The 24746-nt window shown below is 42.9% G+C and overlaps 1 protein-coding gene across 5 annotated transcripts in view; it reads right to left on the bottom strand.

Annotated features, from left to right (window-relative positions):
• Positions 1 to 24746, bottom strand: part of PCDH10 (protocadherin 10) — a 41152-nt gene that overhangs the window by 15878 nt on the left and 528 nt on the right. Inside the window, exons 1-5 of one of the 5 annotated variants that reach the window (XM_039733440.1) lie at positions 23827 to 24636; positions 19772 to 22978; positions 18249 to 18307; positions 17597 to 17703; positions 8076 to 8381 (exon numbers count right to left, since the gene is read on the bottom strand). In XM_039733440.1, coding sequence (XP_039589374.1) covers positions 8076 to 8381; positions 17597 to 17703; positions 18249 to 18307; positions 19772 to 22369 — 3070 coding nt within the window. In that variant the 5' untranslated portion in view covers positions 22370 to 22978; positions 23827 to 24636. Of the gene's footprint in view, positions 1 to 8075; positions 8382 to 17134; positions 17229 to 17596; positions 17704 to 18248; positions 18308 to 19771; positions 23358 to 23826; positions 24637 to 24746 lie in introns of those variants that run through there. The other 4 variants (XM_039733439.1, XM_039733442.1, XM_039733441.1 and 1 more) reach the window with 4 other exon arrangements.

Here is a 24746-nt window from a genome sequence, read left to right as displayed (position 1 = left end):
ACAAGAGGCATTCTGGAATTTTAAACTACCATAGCACACTGATCTTAAAAATTACTCTAAAGTTTCAAGCAATCTTTCTGCTAGGTTTTTCAGTCTTCTTCATACTCCACTGGTAGGAACACGGAAAATGGTATCTCATAATTTAAAAAGAAAAATCTCCACAGATGGTATATGCACAGCACACATAAGCACTGCCAAAATTGACCTAAATGAATAAATATAGCAGCAGTCTGAGATAGCGAAGATACACGAGACTTCTATGCATTCCGGTCAGAACTGGCAAATACTGATTTTACAGACATTACAGGAAAAGATGCAGTTGAAATTCTGTATTTTAAGACTAATTAAAAGTATAATTTTCTTTCAAATAAAACTCACTGATTTTTTAAACTTTTTCAATTACTTTCCTGCACTGTAGCTGGAAAGAGTTCTAGAATTATCTAAGATAAAAGGTACTATGTAAACTCAAGGACGGGCACAATTTTTAATCAGTATTTTGTACAGTGCTGGGTACTGTTAATTCTGCCCAAGACTACAATTACACAAACAGATTGAGGCAAATAGTATTTAATAGCTATCACCTGTGATTTAAAATTAAAAAGAAAAATGCGTATTTCACTTTCTTATACTCATTATTTCCATAAAAATTGATTTTAAAAATGTAATTTATAGGCTTTATTGGGCTACAGCCAAGTTTTCTTTGCACATTTATATATTCCTTTCTAATCTGGCTTTCTGAACTATCCATTTCCTTTCAATTGCTGCAATAATGCTGTGTAAGTGTTCTTCCCCTTAAGCAGGAGCTGCAAGAGGAATACATTCCGAAAAAGAATGTGAACCAGTCGTGAACGTAAGATAAAAATACCTTTCAGAAGTTATGTAATAAACACTGAACAGTTGAATCATCAGAAGTGGTTTACACAAGATCATAAAGAACCTATGATTATGAGTAAAAGTACATCAGAGTCATGCTCTCCCTCAATTATATTTTAATTAACACATACGTTTAAGTTTTATTTCAGGTGTAGGAGGTTTCTTGTAATATTTATTTACCTAACAGGGATGATGTATCTGAAGTGGCAAACTTCAGGTATGAGGAAATAAATCTCAGCATTTCAAATACAGCAAATATGGGAATGCTCTACTAGACTTTTTAGAAAAGAACAAATTTCCCATTAGGTTTCTTAGCATTATTAGATGGTCGCCTTTCAACTCATCCTCCATTTCTGCTGAGCAATTTTGCATGTGCAAAGTCATCTTCATCTGTGCAGAAATCAGAGCTGTAGCCTGTCCCAGGGATAAACCCTGGATAAAAGTCAGGAGCTTCACTGTGTCAGGATATCCACATAGTTTTAACTCTCTTTTTGGCCACAAGACCGTACTATTCACAAAGGAACAACTCTTTGACGGTGCACAAGTAACTTGTTTATTCATGCCAATAACAATTGTGTTTCAGTACAACTTTTTTTAATCCAGCATGATGATGTTTTCTTCTTAGACCAAGTACTGCAATATGCACATGCAATTTACTGGAGGTAATTTCTTGGTTTTACTTCTATGCCTTTTTACTTCAAGTGGGTGCAAAAATCACAAATTGAATTTAAAAGCTATTAATGAAGGGATCAGACAGCTCACAAATTTATACCTGATCTGTCTTAGAAATCACATAGGTTAATTTGAAAAGCAAAAAATGTAGGCAGGCCTCATTTTTTAAAATTAATCAAGTGTCCCATTCAAAAAGCTGTTATTGATGTTTATGTAAATGGAAAACTATTATGTCCACCACAGCTGTAATAAAACTACCCAAATAATTTCCAGAAATGAGATGTAACTAAACAAATAAAAAATGAAAGGAATGTCTTCTTCCATCATATCGGCTGTAACAAAGTGTAATTCCTTTCTCTTTTTTTTTTTTTTGGAAGTTGTTTCAAGACAGTGAAGACTTCTTGCTTAAAACATCTTTTCAAATATTTATGTTAAACATCAGCAGAAAATGTTGCATTACAAATCCTGGCAAACAGAATTGGGCCTTTATGATCCCAACTAGATCAAAATACACAATAAATATTTACATGCACTTTTTTATTCCTTTGAAAAATAATCAAAGGATTGCGAAGCACTTCTTGTCCTGGTATAAATACACAAACATTTTTCTCCTCTAGGTCATTTATTCTAATCTAATTCAGGGATGTGGATAATGACTATAAGTTAAACTTTGCTTTGTGTCAGCTCTGTGGTGGATTATTTTAAATAAATTAATGGTCCAATTTGTAAACATTGAACAGTTAAAAGCTTTAGAAAACTTTCACATTTCATTTGTAAACAAACTCAAGTTGGATAGATCAGGTTGAGCAGGTGAAAAATATTCTGTAGAATGAAACCATCAGATTTCACATGTACTTTTACAGATAACAAGGACTTGTGCTGGGACCAAATCATGTTCAGACCCTCTTGGCATCTCTGCTGCAAAGGGCCTCAGCAGCAATCCATGCAAAGAAGCACAGGCATGGGATGAGGCCAAAGTTAGATTTAATTTCTTTAGATGACACTAACAAGTCTCAGCCAAATCCTCTGACTCTGCCAGCCCAGAACTATGTGGACCTATCAAAGAGAGTGCTCTTGTTTAGAAACCATGCCACACAAATCAGAATGTCCCAAGAAAGGGATTCTTTCCCCATTTCCAATTCATATTGCTTAGACACCAGATCTTTGGGTAGGAGACCAGCTTTTTTATCCGCTATGTCCTACCTAACATGATAAAATCCTGATTCATACATAAAATATGCTGATGGTGGTGGCAATACTTTCTATGATGATGATACCTTTTCATCAGCGAGGATGAAAATGCCTGAGTGTAGGTAGAAAATGTTGCAGAGTTAATTGAAGGGTCTACTTTAGAATACAATTATTATTCCAAAATGTCTTCCTGTATAAACCACTGTTATTTCATGCAGGAAATTGTGCCCTTATGTAGTTTAATTTAACCTGTTTTCAAAGAAGATTAAGCATTGCCAAAGTAATTTTTTTTTAGAGCAAAATAAGCATTTCTATGCAGAAAGTTCAGGTGTTATGGCAATTTTTGACTGGTTTTGTATACTGAAAAAATCCTAACCCTTTAATAGGAATAAAAATTATTCTGTCGCTAATATCAGTATGAAATCTCAGGAAAGCTCTAAAGCATTATAAAATTATTGCCCATCTAGAGTGAACTAAAATTATATTTAAAAAATGAAAGCTATATCTTATTATAGACCAAAATACTCCTGAGGTAGATTTAATGGTGCTGTTTCCACTGCTACCATCTCAGGATCTTATTCAAAGTATTAGAAATAGAGCAGAATCAGACTGATCAGGTATTCTTTCTGAAGATAGTGTCTGTTATATATCCTACAGAGTCTGGTCCAACACAGTTTGAATATTGGATTAGGGGTTTTGGTAACTATAGTAATATTATTTATAAGAATAATGGCTAATAAAACCACCACTTAAAGAAAAATCAACTAGAAACGGTTAGGATTGAAAACAGAGGAATTCTTTAAAAGCTACATTTTATTTTCCTCATGAGTGTTATTTCACTTATTTTATTTTCTCCAGTCAAGTTCCAAATTTCTTTCATTTTTATGAACATTCAAATCATTATGAACATTTCTTAACTGTCTGCACAAATGCAGTGTTCAAACCACATGGAAAAACAACAGATGCTAGTTGCACAGTAAGAAGAATACATAAGTTAGGAGAATCCTGGAGACACTTTATGAGGAAACTATTTTCAAAACTCCTACAATTTACTGATCCCATCATAACTTATCACTTTTACTCATAGCAATTACATAAAACTGACATAAATATATTCTTCAAAATATATTATTTAAGTATGCAGAAATCTACTTACATTACATTTTGTTCAGAATAATACATAGAATATGTATGTTTTTGTGGAAATTGGTGTATGAGTAAGTCCAATGGCTTAGACCAGCAAGGTGAAAATTTCATGATGGAACAAAAAGAAACTGTCAGGTATGAGATTTGTATACTTTTCTACACAGTAATTTGCAATACAGTTGCTGTTTTCTCTTAACCAAGCAATGGCCTAAACCTCCAACCACAAAGAACCAAATACCCAAATTCCCACTATGTTAAGCCTTCAGCTTCAATCATGCTGCACAAGTTCAACAGGTTGCTGCAATTTATGTCAAATTGGTATCATTTTATCAAATGTGTGTGATCTATGTGTATTTTATCAAATGTGTATGATCAGTTCATGACCCTGTTGCCCTGCTGTTGTTTCTCTGCCTTGCTGCTCTCTTGCTGTTGAGCCCAGCAAACAAAAGCACGCAGTTTACTTCCTCAGTTCTCATGCAGCCTCCTTCACTTCCCTATCACAGCTTGCCTACATTAATTAGTACTAAGCTTTTGATATGACTTTGCACAGAGTTATTTTCAGTATTGTTGCTGCTATGCCATGTGTTTCTATGGAATGAATAGACTGTCTAGAGGAACACAGTGACACGATCTGTGTAGGGGTTTTGTAGCACTTTTTAAAGTGTATTTTCAATTCAATTCCCTTTTTACAACCTAGTATTTTATTTCCTTCTTGCTGGCTTTGTGCATTGTGGGAAACTTCTCAGGGAACTATTCCACGGTCTTTTCTCAGGATGAATTCAAATTTCTCATGGTAATATGCATCACCTTCTTGATCTTTTTGAAGGTTCTGTACTGAATGGACACATTGGAGGAATCCTGGAGCAGACACTCCTGTGGCACCATGAAAGCTCCACCTAGAGCTACCAGCTAACCTCTGGAGCCATTGACAAAGGACACAGCTCCTGGGAGTGAGCTCCTCAGCATTCCCAGGGCTCTGCAGCTTTCCATTCCAGAGCCAGGTACCTGGGAAGCAGAGGAGGTTTGCCCACACTTCACTGTGCATCAGGGGCATGTGCTACGCGAGAGCCAGTACACCCAAACCCCTTCATGACATCTGCAGACACTGCCCCCTTTTTCTGATTGTTGTTTCTAGATAATTAATTATTTTAAAACTCCATGGATTTCTGCATAAATGCTTGGGGGACTCTGCTTCTGCTGAAATGTTCAGTTTATCTTCATGATTTTTTCCTCTTAGGCACAAAGTCTGGTAATGCTTTGCCCTATGACAACACTTGATTATTTTAGGAGCTGCTTCTACTGCACAGAAGCTGTGCTAGAGGGGTTTTTTGACAGTTCAAATACACTCTATTGATTAATTCTCACTCTATCAAAATTCTAATAGATTGACAATCTTCCTGTATTACTTTCCTGGTCAGATGCCAGCTACCTTGTTCCTAAAACCCTAAATTACACATGTATGTCCTGGGCTGAGCTTCTTATTGGTCTCTGATTTACAATGTTTTCTAGTACATTTTTAAATGACAAACACAACTTCTGATATTCTTTGGTTAGCAGCTCTTCTTAGAAGCTAAAAATTGAAGAAACACATGATCAGCTGACTCATTTCTATCCATTTTAGTCAATTTTTTCAACAACATCCTCTTCCATTTTTCAGACATTTATTTAAAATGGTTACCTGGGATGCATGCCTTCCTAGATATGCCTGCCTATCTCTGTCCCTCCTTGGGTAAACACAAATGCAAAGAAACAGCTCAGAATCTCTGCCACATCCTTGTCCTCACTAACTGCAGCTCAAGAGACTCACAAGTTCTCTCCTACCTTACTACACCTGGTATCTGGAAGTTGTCTGTATTGTTTGCATTCCTTTGGCTATTTGCTCTAAGGGGTCCCTTTTATGCTCACTAATTACCATCCTCAAAGTCACTAGCTAGAATTTCTGCTCTTTTCTGATCATTTGGCTTAGAATCTTTTTTTTTAAGACATGTTTTAAATTCAAATAGTTTTTGCATTCTGCAATACACTTCTTATTCTTTGCTGCTCATTTTTCATGTGGCCATTTTCAAACATGCTTCAACTTTTTATACAGTGTTTTTGATTAATATGAGGGTTCTGTTTCATACATTTTAATTATTTCTTTTAAAAAGTCATTCTGTTGACAAACTGATTTTGACATGGTTTTCTGTGTGAAGAAGTTGAATTTAATTTTATTTTTAATTGCAATTACCCAGTGAATCAACTAAGGTTCCTTCGTAAGTCAACTTCCTCTTATATACTTTTCTTACCTCATTTGTTTAGTGCTTTATTAATAATAAGTTATTTCCACATTTCTACAACTAGTGCTCACTTTCTTTTTGTTGTTCCTGTTCTTTACTATACAATTGTAATCTAAAATAAATAAAGATTTTAAAAAAAACACCAAATAAGGGAAAATAAAACAGAAGCATTACTCTTGTTTTGTAGAAATTTTAGTTTCGAGGTTCGAGGAAAAAAAGCAAAACTAAATCTGGATTCTCAAGTGTGGATTATGCAATAACAATCATTTATTGGTTACTTCTGATATTTTACTTCCAGTTTTTTATGCCCTTGTGCCAGGAAAGTGCAAAATGTAGATCAATGTCTCTATGTAATGTCATTGTTCAACAAACTACTCAAGCTAGTGTAACAAAATTTAAAATTCCTGAACTATCAATGAAAAAAGTATATACTATTTGGAATTAAACTCCCAGGCCTAGCACAAATAAGAACAGAACTAGCATTGTGGTGTCCCCAGAGAACAATCATCATTACAACATCCATACTGCACAAGAACCCAGTTGTGGTTAGACCATCTAAAGATGCTACCAAACTTGTTAAATTAAAGTTAAATTTTTAACTGAGGTGACAGTGATTAAATCAATGATGCTAGATTGTGCCTTAGTGCTGAAGAATGTTTTGTAGAAATAAATGATGGAAAATCAGTTCAGGAAAGACTGAAAGTACTGAAAGTCTTTAGAATATGACTAGATGATTGGCACATAACATTTTAGCCCAAAATAAGTAATTCAGTTACAAATTAAGCTGATTGTCTCAGGACGGGTTTTTAGGAAGGGCTTTCACAGATCAGAACCAGTAGCCAAATTTAAAGTTGTCAGTAAAGTGAATCTAAAGAGTGGTAAAAAGACCTCTCCTAAAGGAATGCAAATACCAGGACAGCCAATTTAGAAGGTAAAACTGAGCTGTCTGTGCTGAGAATGATCTGTACCAAAGTTCTTCAGATATCAGGACTGCCAGCATACCACTCCTCAGAACAACTAAATGCTTTAGGAAAATAAATAAATTAATACCATTCAGAGAGATTATTTTCTCTTTTACCCCCAATCTGCTGTCGTAAAAGACCTCTGTTGCTTTAAAAAAGGGTCAGTATTGCAGTGTTAATGTCTTTGGCCTATTTGAATGAGAGAAACATCATAAATTCTCCATGTCAAGGAAATTAGTCTCTAATAAAATACAGAACACATCAAATAGAATGAAAAGACAGATCAAAGTGCTATTCAAGGGTTCTTCAGCTGGCTCAGACTCCAAAAGGAATTATGAAGGTCTTTTTGAGATCTATCACACTCTTTCTTGCCACATAACCATAGCCGAAAGGTGACTAAAGAAAGAGGCAAGATTTTGGAATGAGACAGAAGGCACAAAGGTGCACTTACAAGAGTCAATAATATGCAGGTTGAAAAACGATCAGACCAAAGGCTCTTCCTCCTTCCAAATGATGTAAACAGCTACTTCAAAATAATATACATACTGTTTACTCACAAGATACTTCTCAATTATAAAAATAAGCACCTAGAAGCTCTCTCAGATTTACTCTCCTCTTAGAAAACACTAGCCTGGCAACACCAACGTTTAAATCACGTACCAAAGAAAATTTTAGAAATAATCCAGCATCAGCAAACAAAACTGAGCGACTCGCCCACTAATATTAACTGACACTTTTGTTGCTGACAATGATGTCACACTAAAAACAAGCAAGATTTTCTCTTTGTTCTTACACTGAACAATGCCTTCTTCACTGGTGCCTGAATCCAAGAGAAACCATTTCCCCCCCATTCCTAAGATTGTGCTGTATTATTCCTAGCATGAAAAGAAGAAAAGAGCTAATTTTTGTTCCTGCAAAGGGAACACTTCCAGAGAGCTTTTTAAACAGTACTTACTCAAATATGGTGGTTTGTAAGGCGCTCGTGTATTAGACAGCAGTCCATCGAACTCCTTCCTCTCCAGACTGTTGTGAAGGGCCTTCTCTTTGCCAAAGGTGGAGAAGGACCTTTCTGCCCCGGGCTGGGCTTCTGGTGTTTCAAACACTTCAGTGTCTGGAACGGAGTCCATGCCAGGTACGTGCAGATTGCTGCGGTAATCTGCAGCTTGGCGTCCATCGGATGGAACAAAGGAAGGCATCCAGCACCGATCTGAGTGGCCCAGTGCTTTACATTCCTCTGTGCAATTGGAGAAGAGGTCCATGCCTGCAAGCATGAAAGAAAAAGAAACTACAGATATAAGCTTCATCATCATGAACAGCTGCTGACAGATAAGAAAGATTATGCCAAGGAAAGAGAAGTGGAAAGAGAAATGCTGTAAGAACTTCTTCCACTAGATTCATCTCCTCAACAACAACATGAAAAAAATCTAGCTGTCTGGTCTTCAGAAGTCAAAGACACCCTGTAACACGCGTAACTAAATGCTAGAATGTCACACATACACACAAAAATACCACAAGAAGAAGAGCATCAGAGGTTCTGCCTCACAAAATAACTTGCAGATCTCACTATTTAGAACCCATTCATACAAGGTTCAATTCTGCTTGTAGGTTGAATGTCTGCAGTTAACCTGTTGAAAATATGTGCTTAGGAACATGAAGGAATTGTTTCTACATAAATGTGCCTCTGACCAAGAAATTGAAAGTCTGCATTTAGAAATCACAGATTCATTTATGAAATTAAACGTTAATGAGTCCTATAAAGGAACTATCTGTGCATACATCATTATAGAGATGGAGCCTATTGATATTAAAAGCAGATGTTACAAAGTAGGAGTTGAGCTTTCAAGCGATCAGGAGAGCTTATTCAATCATTGCATCACTCATTCAGAGATAGTTTACATTGCTGCTGCAGCAGTCCTTGCTATTATCAAGTCATCCAAGAAATGGGACAGAACCCTATAATAAAATACTGCAATTAGCAGTCCAAAGGCAACTGCAGTCCAGTGTGATGTGGCTGTGAATATCATCGAAAAAATTGTTAATGCTTCCCCTATACAAGCAAACAATTATCCATGCCAACACCAAACTGTTTGCTTACAAATCCTTTAATGCTATTAAGATCTCGAATGACGAGCTATGCTGCTTTTGACTGCTTTTAGAGCAGTCTTCCTAAGGAATATTTCCTGGCTAAGAGTCACTAAGCCATTGGACTATACTTGAGAGGAATGGTGTATGAAATCACAGGGACAGAATAAAACAAACCAGCATCTCCAAGTTGGTTTGTCCTGCTTTTGGGTGGGACAGAGTTCATTTTCTTCCTAGGAGTTGGTACAGTGCTGCATTTTGGATTTAGTGTGAGGGTAGTGTTGGTAACACATTAATGTTTGGGTAGTTGCTCAGCAGTGCTTACACTAAATCAGGGACATTTCAAAGTCCCATGCCCTGGCAGTGAGGAAATGCACAAGAAGCTGAGAGGGAGCATGGTCAGGACAGCTGATGTGAGCTGGCCAAAGGGCAATTCCATACCAGAGAGCATCATGCCCACTAGACAAATTGGGAGGTGGCAGGGAGGGGCCAATCACTGCTCAGGGCAGGGCTGAGTATCCATCAGTGCCTGGTGAGCAAGTGTAGTGCGCATCTTTTCTCTGTCTTCAATTTCATTCCTCTCTCTTTCTCCATTGTGGTATCATCTTTATTTAGATTATTAAGCTATTCTTATCTCAACCCACAACTTTACTTTTTTCTGATTCTCCTTCCCATCCTAGGAGAATGAGCTAGCAACTGTGTGGTGCTTAGCTGCTGTTTGGGTTAAACCAACACAATCTTCAACATCATACTAAAAAGCAGAACAGTAAAAAAAACCCTCCTTTTCTTGTATTTATAAAGAGAACTGAGCATCTTAGGTGTGTATCAAAACTGAACTAAATCTGTTATCAACATTGCATTTACAAGCACTTCATTAGAATTACAAAAAAATAACACTTCTTATAACAGAAACAGGAAAAAAAAATAATTTGAACAGCTGTAACATAGAAGGGAACACAGCCATAAGCTGTGCCAGGGGAGGTTTGGGTTGGACATTAGGAGGAATTTCCTCACAGAAAGGGTGCCCAGGTGAGGGCAGAGCCACTGTCCCTTGGAGGTGTTTAAGGAAAGACTCAAGGATTTGCCTTGAACTTTTAGGATGCAGCACTCAGTGTCATGGTCTGTTTGAAAAGGTGGTGTAAGGGCACAGGTTAGACTCAATGATTTCAATGATCTTTTCCAACCTAGTTGATTCTTGTAAAAAGATTCATGTAATGTAGCCCATTTACCAGGGAACATTGTAAAGAACTGGATTAGCTTGATCTCCAGTGTGAGGATTAGTATTAAGAATTCTACCACAGTTTTGAACTCTAATTTGAATAATATTAATAATATTTATGTAAGATCTCATACTACAGAAAAACAATCTCTTCAGAAAGGAACAATGATTATGAGCTATCAACAAGTTCTTGAGTAAGAAAGGCAATCATTTAGACAGAAAAAGAAGTCATGAGGAAATGAGAAATAAAAGCTTTTTGTCTCAGATTAATCTCACTTTATAATGACTTTTTAATTTTAAATTAAGCAATATACAATGCCAGGTCCAGTTTCGATTAGAAGCTTGCCTTGATAATTGGCATGCAGAAGCCTGAAAATAAATTTCTGATCAGTGAACTGTTGAAGAATGCAAATGTGAACTGCAGATATGCTTACGGAATCAGATGAAGATCATCAGGCAAGGAGAAAAATAGTGCAAATATAAATTCTGGAGTGGTAGTAGCTATCAAAGACTGAAAAGAAATATTTAGATGCGGGCTTCCCAGAAAGAAATCAGTATCTAACAATGTTTATAAAACCATGTGTGTGTGTGTATTGAAATAGCTGAAGAAAAATATTTTTTTTCCTTTCCAAAGATTGAAGGGACAAACACTAAATAGTTACAATTTTCAGACTTCTTGGCACAGCTACATGTAAAAAACAGTTCTACATTTAATAAGAAAATGATTACAGTTCCATTTTGCTGATAATGTATCAGGGACCATATTCATTCAACCTCTCCTGAAAGACAGCAGGAGAAAGAAAAACTTAAGGATAAATATTAAATTATATTTAATCTATGGGGAGGGAAAGATTAGAAAAATATTGTTTTAAGTATACGCATTTAAATATATACCCTTTTCTTCCCTTCATGGATCTTTATTTCACCTGGAAAATTACCTTCCATTTTAATATTTTGTTCTCACATCAGCTGCTAAACTGCAAAATGTCTCTATCCAAATATTTTTTGTTCCCTTTTGAATACTGCTTGTCTGCTGCAGTGCACTGAATAGTATTATATAACAGCTTATTATAAAAGAGATGTTATAGCCACTATAAATCAGGATTTTTAATAAACAAAGTAATGAATATAGGGGATATAAAATGTCAGCTTGTACTGCAAACTTTCTCTCTCTTTGAGAGAAGAACTTGTAAAAAGGAAAAAAAAACCAAATTATATACATTGGAATTTAAATATACCCCACTGGAACACATAGCTAAATGTAAATGCTTGTTTAGAATGGGAACAAAATGTTCAGAGAGGCAAGGGTTAGGAATTGTTCCAGCTTGAAGCAGTCACAACAGTCCCTAAGAGTTTAACAGGTGCAGAACCAAGCCCTCGGGTTTAGTATTTTGACAGAAAAGAAATTCAAATTAGCAGCTTATTTTCAAAATCCCTGGGCAGCCATGCAATTTACACTGCCTGTGGTATGAATGCTGGCTATTCTTCCCCACCTTTCTCCTGTGGGTCACAGTATAGAATTTTCTGGCTCTAATTGAAAAAGATTTAACACACGGTTGGGGAAAAGTAAGGGCTATTTGTTGCTTTCCAAGAAGGAAGGACATATCAGGTAAAGAAGCGAGACACAGCACAGAACTCCTTCATACCCCAAGAATCCTGTTCTTGATTTATAAGAAAATGTTCAGTAGTTTAACACTTCCATCTCATTTCCTTCTTAAACCTGGCTATATATGTATACATATATATGTATGATCCTTCTGAAGTAAACTATCCATCATAATTACAAGCCCACGTTAAAGAGCAATGCTTTCTATTTTTATTTCTCCCTTAGTTATGTTGTTAGACCTTGCACATGCAGATAAACTGAGATTTTCAAAGGTGACTCTGAATTAGGAATTTCAAATACCCTTTGTGGATACAAGCAGACAGGACAGTGCAGTAAGGCTGTGACAGTGAGCAGCATTGCACTATTCCAACGCAGCACACATAGAACAACTCATGGCAAAGGCCACTAGCTCACTCTTATTTTATTACCAGAGGGGCCAGTGGACAATATGAACTCTCCCACAACCATGACTTTCCAGATTTTAAAGGAAAACAAACCCCTGCCCCTCCCTCAAAGCTGCCAAAAATTAGGAAAGGTGTTGATTAAGTTTGATGTCTGAAGTACCTGAACTCAGGGGCTTTGAATCACGTACTTGGCAGCACTGCATTTTGGAAGTGTGTTCCCAATTTGCTTCCTTTTCATATTTCAAAAGCAGAAAATCAAAATTTCTCTGTGAGTTTTAATTGGTTTGAAAGACTCTTCTGTCAAGGCAAAAAATTAGGCCTAAATTAATTTTTAAATAATGTGTCCTTTCTCAAATTAATTAAAGGGAGAAGAACCATACACCAAGAGCAACAAGTGAACACTTTCATATGCATTACTGAGTAAAAGATGTAACAAAAAATAAAAATACAAATTAAATGCTGACAAGTATTTTTTGAAATACCATTACTGAGAGGGGTTTTTCCCCAATGTGTGCGATTTTTTCAGAACTTTTCCTTTTACTTGGAAATAAACGACATTTCTGTTTCTCCTGTGCTAGTTAGATGCGAGACAGGTGTGATGTAGGGAGCCAGACTTTCTCAGAGATCCTATTCCCAGGAAAACTATTCATTTGGTTAGATTATTAATGAGCAAGTTACTCATTTCCCCATGATTCATGTTTTGTATTGGTAAATAAGGATGATGTTAGTCTACTTGGTAGTTATCGACTTTGGAATGGGACTTTCTGAAACACAGCTATTATCACTCTTTCTTGCTAAGTAATTGGTGTGCTGCCTTGGATAAAACTGATTTCATCTGCATCAGAACATGAATAAAGACTCAAACATTTTGAATAGTCAGCTCTTCCAAATCTCAGCTTTAAAGGCCTATCTGGACCACTGAGATGTGAACATTATTAACCATGCAGGCCAAAGAAGAAGAGGGGAAAAAAGAAAAAAAAAAAAGAAATAGCACTTAGCTTCAGTCAAAGCACTTTTCTAAGCCATTTTCATGTTCACTCTCACTTCATCTGAGATAGACTTTTTGCTCAAGTGATCTTCAAAACAGGATTTAGCTGTCAGCCTGCATAGGCTCAGAGGAAATACTGGTTTTCTCTGTCCATTTATCACTGAAATTCTTCTTCTGACTTCTCTTATTCTTCTCCTTATGGACACTGAAATATTGCAGCTCTTCTGCCATAATGAACCCTCTTGGCATTCAAGCTAATCTGTACTGAAAAGGTGTGAGCCAGTGTTTCACCCTGTGCCTTTGCATTAAACCCTTACCAGTTCCCTTCATAAAATCCAACAGGAAAAGCCTAATTTCAGGTTTCAGCCAGTCACCAATGTAAACTGTCCAAAAACAGATCAAAAAAGCTGATGCATTTTACAGGATATACAAGGCAGTGCAACTACTTGGCTCCTCATCTTGGGCATTCCTCCCTGAAGTGCCTTTGAGATATTGTGCCAATTCCATGAAAAAAAGGGTAATTCTGTGAAGGACTCTGCTCGGGAAAGCCAAGTAGCTAGTGAGCAACCATAGGAAATAAATTGATGGCACGAGTCCAAATCTTACAGGACAGGTGTCTAATCATACAATTTAAATGTACACACATGCAGAGTATTAATTGGCACCCAAGCTGGCAGTTTCACAAGGGAGGCCAAGAAATTAATCAACCATGGGAAATAAACTAACCTCATGCTTGAGAATTACTCCTACAGAACACGGCTGAAATACAGTGTGTTAGTAACAGGCAGAAGTGTTGTGTGAGCTGTGTTTGTTCTATAACAAGCAGCAGCTTTTCTCTCAAACATTTTCAAAGAGCACAGGTCATTAGAACCCAGGTTTGAGAAACCCCTCCTTTGTCTGCCAAAAATCTCCTGCACATCTTCACGTTTGTAAAGTCTTTTCCAAAAGCTCAGATTACTAACCCAGCCAATGAAATAACTATTCAATCCACAAAAAATTAGGATCTTGAGCATCTCACTCCTTGCCATTCCCTGCCAAAAGCAGATGACAGTACTTTAGTACTTCATCAGTGTTAAGGTAGGTAAGAATGTGGAAAATTATGAAGCATTTATGTGTTATTTCAATGGGGAAAAAAAAGAAACCCTTACGTTCATTTCAGAATATTTAAAACATGATTAAATCACTTTTAAGAAAATACATTTTGTGAAAGGTGAACTACAATCTAAATTCAAAACCCAAGAAAACATTCTATGATATATAGAACAGCATAGTTCAGATTTTTCACTAAATAACTGTGCAAGATAAAGCTGTGGCAGTGTGATGGATTTTCATTCTACATGTTTTTCTTCCCAATTAAAAACTAAGTTTGGATTTCAATGGACTACTACAGAATAGCTACTTGTGTGCTGTTCAGTAGTGACAGAGGTCCCGTGCTGAACAGCAAAATGATGTTTTGCCAGCAGAACATGCTGCTGACTAAAACTGATGGGGAATGAGTTTTGTCTGCCAGTGTGAATTACCGACTAAATATTTTTAGATGCTTTTGAAAACAAATATGATGCTGCATAGTATCAGGTAGCATCTTGGAGAAAAAAAAACCAGCCCAAACTGTTGCCATGTTATCAATCAGTGTGCTTTCCTTTAGTAATATAGAAATAATTGATTACAGAGCATCAGAATGACCAAAGCAATTGAGAAGGCATTCCCTCTATATTTCCTCCAGCCATTTGAGATGAAAACAGATTTATGCTCCTTTTTTTTCCACTTAAAATTCATTCTCAAAAGCTCATAACAAAAGTGAAAATTTTAGTCAAAGTATCTTGTCATCTCTGAGGTAAAAGGGCACATTCTTTGCATTGAGCCAGTATGATTCAGCCCAAAACTTACAGGAAAAGTAAATAATATGTGTGAAGCAGATTAAAGCAGTTTCTACTAAATATTTATTTGGGACTAGTGTTAAAAAAAATGGTGCATGCAAATTATTCTCAAGTCTCAGTACCAATATATGAAATTGGTGTATTCTGAGTTTTCAGTTGAAATTACTAATTGAGTGAGTAGATCAAGCCCAATTGTCAGCTTTCATTACTGACTATGTGATCACCACTGAAAATATAGAAGTTCACAAATCATATAATGCTCTTAAATAATTTCAAATCATTTAAGAACCTGGTGTGATTTGTGAAATTGTGAGTATTCTGAGTTCTCATTTCAAACTATTAATTATGAGTAGACCAAGCCTAATTGTCAGCTTTCATTACTGACTATGTGATCACCACTGAAGATAGAGAAGTTTACAAATCACATCAGATTCTTAAATTATTTGAAATTATTTAAAAGTACAGAAGAGTTTTTCTCCACTACTCGATAAAATAGAAATGAAGAGGAATTTACCCAACTAAGGATCAATGCCAAATACGACAAGTATTCATAGTCTACTTTTAAAATGGAGGGAAAGCATAAAGAACTGAGGCACAACAATAACAGCACAGAATGCATCTAAAAGAAAATAGCTTTCAGTTGATGTGCAACTATATGATTATATTCCCACCATCAGTCAAAGCCAGCCCCTTCTGCAGATGTTTATTCTTTCCTCTCCTGTTTGGTTATTATGGTTCATTATGTTGAGGGACTAAGCTGATTGAATGTTCATGGAGATGACTGCTGCAGTAAAATGCGTAAAAGAGGAAAAAAAAAAAAGCAAAACAGGAATGTAGGGAGGGCAGGAGGAGAGAGAGCTTTTTATAACTCAGTAGCCCTGATTGCTGCATCAGAAAGAGTGCAAAAGAAAGGGTGGGGGGAGGCTAAATACATGGCTTTTTCAAACAATAATAAATCATACGCCATATATAGGCCAAAAATGAAAGAGGCTCTGTGTTCAGATGTAAACTTCTGGCAAGACCTGGTTTGTTGTCAGGTTCCCAGACACAAAATAGACACTCTGTTCACTTAGCATGAAGCCCTGCAAGAAGCAGGGAGCTCCAGAGACTCTTGGCTCTTCTCAAGTCTCATTAGGTCTGCATATTAATGACTTGCAGCAATAGAAAGAGGCCCTGTGGCAGCCTCCTCTTCCCCTGGTGCCTGGGTTTCCCATCGTTAAGGGCACAGTGACTACAGCAGCAAGAAAACAGGGGACATTAACAGAGCAGGCGGGTGAGGCAGCACTGCTGTGACAGTGCTGGGTCCCCTGCCCTGGTGTCTTCTAAGGTGGGGGTCAGGGGGAATAAAAAAAAGGAGAACTGACAGTAGTTTGTATGACACCATTGTAGCAAATCTTTATACGTGACAGAGCACAAAGGAAACAAGGGGAAAGGCACAAAGATGTACCAGACCTGGGGAGGCTGTGGTAGGAAAGAAAACCCAGCATTTGTAGCTAAAATGCAGTGCGAGGCTGAGCGTGAATTCTAATGCACAGGCTCTGAACAAATGTTCCTTTCAGAAGCAAACTGACAGTATGAGAACTAAGACAGCAAGCCCTACATATGGGCATAACACTGCAATGTGTGTATTTCCTAAATGATTCATAGTCTCTTAAAGCCTTTCTTTCCTCTGTCAAGAAAATGTATTTAATGATACCTTATTAACATGGAGACCACTTGCACTATATGGTGCCTCAATTTGAATTAACAGACAATCCTCTGAAAATTCTAAGGTATTACACATTCAGAGCACCCAATGTGTCTCCACTGATCCTCTGCAAAAAAAAAAAAAAAAAAAAAGCCCTCACAGTCTGGCTGTCATTCAGTCATTGGGTTCATTCTTTCCCTTGGGAACTCCTCCTTCACTTCTCATTGCTGTGCCAGCTGAAGTGCCTACAAAACAGAATTGCTTAATGCTTTGAAATTCTCTAAATCTGCCATAGGAGAAAATGTACTATAAAATGTACCAATAAGTTGGTTTTAATGTGCAGGAAGTTTTGCTGCAGTGAACAATACAGTACAACACAACAATTTAATAAAACCAAATGAATAAAATAAATTCAGCCCTATGACCAAAAGAGGTTCAAAACTGCCTCCTTGTCCAGGCAACTGTAGCAGCAAGCTGATGTAAACCCATCCTCCCAAAAAATAAATATGCTCACCTTATTTATGCCTTTCTTGTATTATATTCCTATAAGTAACTGTTCCTTCTAGTCTCCCTACTTAAAGATCCAATATTTCCATTCTCTTATCAGACTTACCAGAGGATTGACCTCGATTAGTGGCATCATGATCACTGTCTCCTTGCTCACTGTCTCCATGACCACTGTCCTTAGAGCTTACTATGTCTGCTTCCTGGAATGCAGAACTAGACACAGAAACATCTTTACATTAGAATAAACATGAAAGAGGAACTCATAAAACATTCTTCCGCCATCACATGGCCAAACACGGCGCTGCATTCCCCCCCACCCCTGCCTGCTGCACGGCTTCCACCGAGGTGCCCTGCCCACCGTGAGCAAAACGAGCAATTTTCAGACCTTGCAAGGGCCAGCAAGGGTTATTACTCCTCCTGGCTTTCATGTAGTCGGTAAAAGTAATTTGGTATCATTTCCTTAAGCTGGTTAGCTGAATTTTAACTCAGTGAGACAATGTTATCTGGGAGACCCTACAGAAGCATGTTATTAAGTGTTTGAAGCACATTAGACTGATACAAACTGAGATTTTGTTCTCTTTTAAGTCAGTTTGGAAACCAGTTTAGAAAAGCCCTAATTCAAACTTATTTAGTGCATCTACATACGTTTGACTTCCCACTGCTTTACTACCCGGTTACATCTGTAGTAAACACATTTCTGCACAGCATTCAGAATTGCTAAAGCATGCATGAGGAAACCAAGGCTACAGAGCTCCTACCTGTTTACTCGTCGGGGTCTGTCAACTAGATAACTGAGCTCAGCACGCTGATGCTTTGTCTAGGAGAAAAGAAATTATTGGGAAATGTTTTAACTCTGGATATTTCTGTAACCAGCAGCAGAAAATATACAAGGGAGTAGCTCACCATATTCACTATAAATGGCAATGCTTAGCTGCAAGTAGGCCTGCAAAATCTGTTTCTAGAATGTAAGAGGGGAAAAAAATCAGCTCTTAGTCACACAGATGGGAAGGCACGAGGGATTTTTTCCTGGAGTTTTTTGAGACAAGACTCTGACGTTTTCTCACAGTGCACACTGTTGAGCATCACAAGGACTCCCACAAAAATTAGCATAACTATTTCTAGAGTTGTAGACTACTTAGATGGTACTGGTATGGCACCATAATAAAAAAAAATACATTGAGATATCCTCAAGTCATTAAAAAGGCAGCAGAAGCCAAGAGTTTTGTACACATTTTGAGGCAAAGTCAGTACTACAAATCAATATTAGAAATTTCACTGCAGAACTTAATGCCTTAGAATATACCATTCAAACTACCTTTGTCAGACTGGACAACACTCAGGTTTCAGTAGGGTAAGAGAGAATATGAGGTTTTCACTAGAGCACAGGCAGAGAGGTGCAGGCAATATACATGAGCGAACCCAGCATAAAATGATTAATGAGGGAGTAACGTGGCATGGTAAATGCTTTAGTAAAAATTCTCTACACACCAGGTAACACAACATAAGCAAGACTGCAGGGAACATTAAGTCTCAGCACACAATTTTACAGAAACTCTTTCTTGATGCTCTTCTTTGCAAACTTTGGGGTTATAAAGAGCAGTGCAGACAGAGTCAAGAAAAGTCAATTACTAAGCCCTACTTCACAAATTAATTAAAGCTCTTGCTAACGACACTGATTGTTACAGTCCCAAAGGGGGTTTCCCCAAAGCTTTACTTGCACACGAAAAGATTTCAGGACAGAAGAAGACACGGGTTTAAAGCGTTGCTTCAGAACATCCTGTGATTACACCCCACGTCACCTCAGCCCTGTCAAGCGGAGAGATTCTGCTAAGAGCTGTAACCCCCCCATCTCTCAACCCACAGGCAATCCACTCACAGCTACCGCTGCCTCGGGGGGATCTCCGCGCCCCGATGCTGCCCAGACGGGGCCGGATTCCTTCAGAGGCAGCGGACAGGGGGAGGGAGGGGGACTCAGGGGGAACACGCGTGGCTGCAACAGCTGCTCAGCCCGAGCGGGAGGGAGCCAGCGGTGTGCGAGTGTGTGCCCACCCCGCAAGCGCCTCTGAGACCCCCCCGCCTGTCGCTAAAGCCTCCCAAAGAGGAGAGCGCAAAGCGGGGAGAGACAGCGGACGGATTAAAGGAGATAGAAGCAGGATTGGGAATGCAAAACGCCTTTCGCGACGGGAGAGGGGGAGGAGCGGGAGGTTCGGGAAGGATGCTCGGGGATGAAGTCTGCAGGGGCTGGGGGGGATGTGAGATGCCGGGGGGTGCCGGTCCTTACCTCGCTGGACAAAATGCTGCCGTTGGAGATGATGTCGGGCTGCTGGTCGGCGTAGCCGGTGACGATGGCCCCGCAGGGGTTGTGCTCGGCGTCGGTGCTGCGAGAGGGGCTACAGGGCTTGAGGAACATCAGGTCGGTCTTGGCGGACTCGGGGGTGAGGCAGACTTGGTAGCAGTAGTTCTGGTTGTGGTGGTGGGAGCCGAAGCTGCCCGACTCCTCCACCGGCACCTGCGCGGGGTTGCTCGGCACGTTGGAGCTCTGCACCAGCATGATGTCCGACTTGCTGAGCTTCTTCTTGCGGGCCCGCGCCTGCCGGCTGCAGCAGGGGCAGCAGCAGCAGCAGCCCAGGCAGCAGTCGCTGGCCAGGCAGGTGTAGATATTGAGCTTCTTCTCCTTCTGGCAGCGCACCGCCAGGACGATCATGGCCAGCAGGAAGATGAAGGAGACGGAGCCCAGGGCGATGATGAGGATGAGGGTGAGGTCAAGCGAGTTATCCCCCCCGGAGCGGCTGGGGCGATGCTCGCCGGAGCCGCCGCCGCCGCCCCCCGCCCCGGTGCCCGCGGCCGGGCCGCCGCCGCCTCCGGACCGCTCTCCCGCGCCGTCCACCAGCACCACCTGCACGGCGGCGGTGGAGGAGAGCGGCGGCTGCCCGTGGTCGCGCACCTCGATGACCAGCTCGTAGGGGCGCTGCGGGTCGCGCTTGACCGGCACCCTGCGCGCCGTCCGCAGCTCCCCGGAGCGCCAGTCCATGCGGAACAGCCCGGCCTCGTTGCCCCGCGCGATGCTGTAGGTGAGGCGGGCGTTCTCGCCGTCGTCGGCGTCCACGGCCGCCACCCGGCTCACCAGGTATCCCGGCTCGGCGCCGCGGGGCAGCGCCTCCCGCGCCGGGGTGCCGTTGCGGCCGGGCAGGGGGCTGACGATGGCGGGGGCGTTGTCGTTCTGGTCCACCACGATGATGTGGACGGTGGCGTTGCCGGCCAGCGGCTGCGGCTCCTCGCCCGCGTCGCGGGCCTCCACCTGGAAGCTGAACTCTTTGAGCTGCTCGTAGTCGAAGGAGCGGAGGGCGTAGAGAAACCCGTTCTCGGAGTTGATGGAGACGTAGGTGAAGACGGACATGCCCTGGATCTGGCTCTCCAGGATGGAGTAGGCGAGGCGGGCGTTGGCGCCCTGGTCGCGGTCGGTGGCGCTGACGGCGTAGATGTAGGCTCCGGGCACGTTGTTCTCGCTCACGTACACCTGGTACACGGGCTGGCTGAAGCGCGGCGCGTTGTCGTTCACGTCGCTCACCCGCACCTGGATGGACTTGCTGGTGCTGAGCGGCGGCTCGCCGTGGTCCCGGGCCACCACGGTGAGCGTGTAGGCGTCGCCGCCCGGCTGCTCGCGGTCCAGCGGCCCCTCGGTGACGATGGTGTAGTAGTTCTTGAAGGAGCTCTTGAGGCGGAAGGGCGCGTCGCCCTGCAGCAGCTCGCACTGCACCTGCCCGTTCTCCTCCGAGTCGCGGTCCGAGACGCTGAACAGGGCCACCACGGTGCCCGGCGCCGCCGCCTCGCTCACCGCCTCCTTGACGGTGGAGAAGCTGATCTCGGGCGCGTTGTCGTTGGCGTCCAGCACCCGCACCAGCACTTTGCAGTGGGCGGGCACGGCGTTGGGCCCCAGGTCCTTGGCTTGGACGTACACCTGGTACACGCTGCTCTCCTCGTAGTCCAGCTCGCCGCTCACCTCCAGGCGCCCGGTGCGCGGCGCGATGCCGAAGAGCTCCCGGGCGCGGGCCGAGATGTGGCTGCTGAAGGAGTAGATGATCTCGCCGTTCTGCCCCTCGTCGGGGTCCGTGGCGTTGAGCTGCAGCACCAGGGTGCCCGGCGGCGAGTTCTCCGGCAGCGACACGGTGTAGACGGGCTGCTCGAAGGCGGGCACGTTGTCGTTGGAGTCCAGCACCCTGACGGTGAGCAGGGCGGTGCCGGTGCGCTGCTGGGGCTGCCCGCCGTCCACCGCCGTCAGCACGTAGCGGTGCACCGCCTGCTGCTCCCGGTCCAGCGGCTGGTCCAGCACCAGCTCGGCGAAGCGGTTCCCGTCGCCCTGCGTCTGCACGTCGAGGGAGAAGTAGCTGTTGGGGGTGATCTCGTAGGTGCGCAGGGAGTTGGTGCCCACGTCGGGGTCGAATGCGCTCTCCAGCGGGAAGCGGGTGCCCGGCGTGGCGCTCTCCGAGATCTCCACGGTGAGGTCGGGCTCCGGGAAGGAGGGCGGGTTGTCGTTGATGTCCAGCACCTCGATCTCCACCCGGAACAGCTCCAGGGGGTTCTCCAGGAAGACCTCCAGGTGCAGCAGGCAGGAGGGGCTCTGCTTGCAGATCTGCTCCCGGTCGATCTTCTCGTTCACGTAGAGCACCCCGGTTTCTAGGTTAAGCTCCAGGTAAGGGCTGCGGGAGTTGGGCGCCGTCTGGAAGCGCCGAGCCGAAAGTTTTGTAATGTCCAAGCCCAGGTCCTCGGCGATATTCCCCACGAACGTGCCATGCTCCTGCTCTTCTTGCACCGTGTAATGGAGCTGGCAAAAAGCTCCCTCCACCATCCAGAGCAAGGCAAAGAGGAATAGCACAACCATCTCCAGACGGGGAAAGAGATTCCCCCCTCCCCGACACCACCGCTGCCTCCTCTTCCGAAAGCCACCTCCTCTTCCGAAAATACACAGTACAGTACAGTGTGTGTGTGTCTATGTGTGTGTCTGTGTGTCTGTGTGCGCGCGCGCGTGTCCGCGCCTGCAAGCGTGTGGAGAGAGGGAGAGAGGGATCGGGGGAAGGGGGGGGAGGTTGGTTTGGGGGGCTGGGGAGGGGGGGTGCTAGATACTATTTCTTCTGATTCATGTTAGGATTTTTTTTCTCCCCCATCTCCCTTCTTTTTGTTACGGGGATTATTGTTTCACACGCTGACCAAACGAAGAAGACAGGCGTCCCCACTTCATCTGTGATCTTCGAAATATACGGCCAACTAAAATAGCTATTAGCCGGCTGTAGCTAGACACACACTGTAGCCCTCTTTTATTTATTCCGAGAGTCTTGGCACTGCACCGCGGCAGCAGCAGTGGCGGCGGAGACAGCAGCAGCAGCAGCAAATTCCAAGGAGGAAATTTTTGTATTTCAAGATTGTCCTCCGTTTGTCTTCCTGGTGGGAGTTGGAGGGTAGATGCTGCTGGAACAGCCGGTGGGCATGCCCTCTTTGGATGCAAGGAAAAGGCAGAAAACAGCGAAATTAAAAAAAAAAATTACCCGCAAAAAGATTTCATATATATATATTAAAAAAAAAAAAAGGCAGAGAGCAGCTTAGCTACCCAAAACTTTCATTCCCCAATGTCTCTAGTATTTTCTTTTTTTTTTTTAATTTAAGGATTTCAGATTTTTCTGTCGTCTGTCAAAGCTCTTTCATTTTCTTCTCTTATTGCTACGAGTACGTTCATCATCATCATCACTCGGCTTTTACGGCGGTGCCGATGGCGGTGGGGATTTTTTTTTTTTCCTCTCCTGCCGCTTTCTCGTCTAGCCCGTGCCCGTGTGCGCTGCCGCTGTGCTCCCGTCCCGGCTCCGCTCCCGGCCCGGCTCCCCGCGCTCCGCCAGCAGTTTCTGAGCGGGCAGCGCTCGGCTGCGCTGTTTTTGCGCAGCGCCCGGCTCCTGCCAACCAATCGGCGCCCAGCACCGCCCCCGGGGGCGGCGCCCCATTGGCCGCGTCGCGCGTCGAGTGCGCTGCGTCACGGCCGGGCCGAGCCGCGCGCGGGCTGGGCGGGCGAGGCGGGTAGAGCGCGCGCCGGGCGCCTCAAGCGCTTCAGCGCTTCCGTGCCCGCGGAGCGCCCGGGGATCCCTGCCTCCATCCCTGCCTCCATCCCTGCCTCCCTCCCCTCCATCCCGCAGGGCCATGGCTCCCCCGCCGCGGCCGCTGGATTGGGAGATGGGGGAGATCGCCGCTCGTCCCTGGCGCTCACACACACACACCCCCACCACCACACACCCCCACGCTCGTCCCTGGCGCTCACACACACACACCCCCACCCCCACACACCCCCCCACACACCCGGGTAAACGTCAACAAGCCCCGCTCCTTGGAGAGGGAGTTTCCACCCAGCCGCTGCCACCAACTTTCCTTTCCAGTGAAGCTTGTGGAAAAGGAGCGTAAACAAAGGGAAACTTGCGGGTGTTGTTGTTGTTGTTCCTCCTTTCCCCTTCCCCGCCCCTTGGTGTGCTCCACAGTGGAGAGGGCGCAACTTTCCGTCATTTGGCCGTGCGGTGTTTGCAGCTCCGGCCAATTTAAAGTGCCACGAGCCTGCGCCAGTATTTTCCTATTTCCATCCTGGAATTTCCGCTGGTGCAACAGGAGACCGTCAGGCACAGTGGAAGAGGGAAAAGGAGGAATAGTGCCTGTCATTGGGTACTCAGGGTGGTGGGGCGGATATCCCTGGAGTGGGAGTCTCTCAGGGATAACCGGAGAAAACCAAGGGAAACGCTCCGGTAGCGGCTGAGAGATCCACGTCCGTAAGGCTACCGAATGAATAAAGTAAGAGTAAAAGAATAAAATACTTTAAATTCTTGTGGGGGGCTTCTCCACAGTGTTATTGTTTTTGAAGAGCAGCACAAAGCAGGGACGTGCAGCTCCTGCTGTAACCCCACCACCAATCCATCACTCAGCAGCGGCTCCGTCCACGCATCCCAATGAACTACAGGTGCGGAAACGCAGGAATCCACATTAGGACAGAGAGACCCTGGCACACGTTTCCCCGAGACGCTCTGGGTGCCCCATCCTTGGCATCCAAAGCCAGGCTGGACGGTGCTTGCAGCAACCCACTCTAGCGCGACACGTCCCTACCCATGGCAGGAGGGGCTGGAAGCAGACGGCCTTCCCGCTGCCCTGCGATCCCGGCCATCCTGCGGTGCCCAAAGCCGGGGGCTCCAGCCCCCGCCCCGCCCCTCCCGCGGCGCGGCCGCTGTCGCGGGCGG

The sequence above is a fragment of the Passer montanus genome, unplaced genomic scaffold (genome assembly GCF_014805655.1).
Source record: "Passer montanus isolate IOZ18808 unplaced genomic scaffold, ASM1480565v1 scaffold88, whole genome shotgun sequence".
NCBI classification, from domain to species: Eukaryota; Metazoa; Chordata; class Aves; order Passeriformes; family Passeridae; genus Passer; species Passer montanus.
Note: the sequence above shows the minus strand (reverse complement) of the source record. Positions and strands in the feature narration are given on the sequence as shown.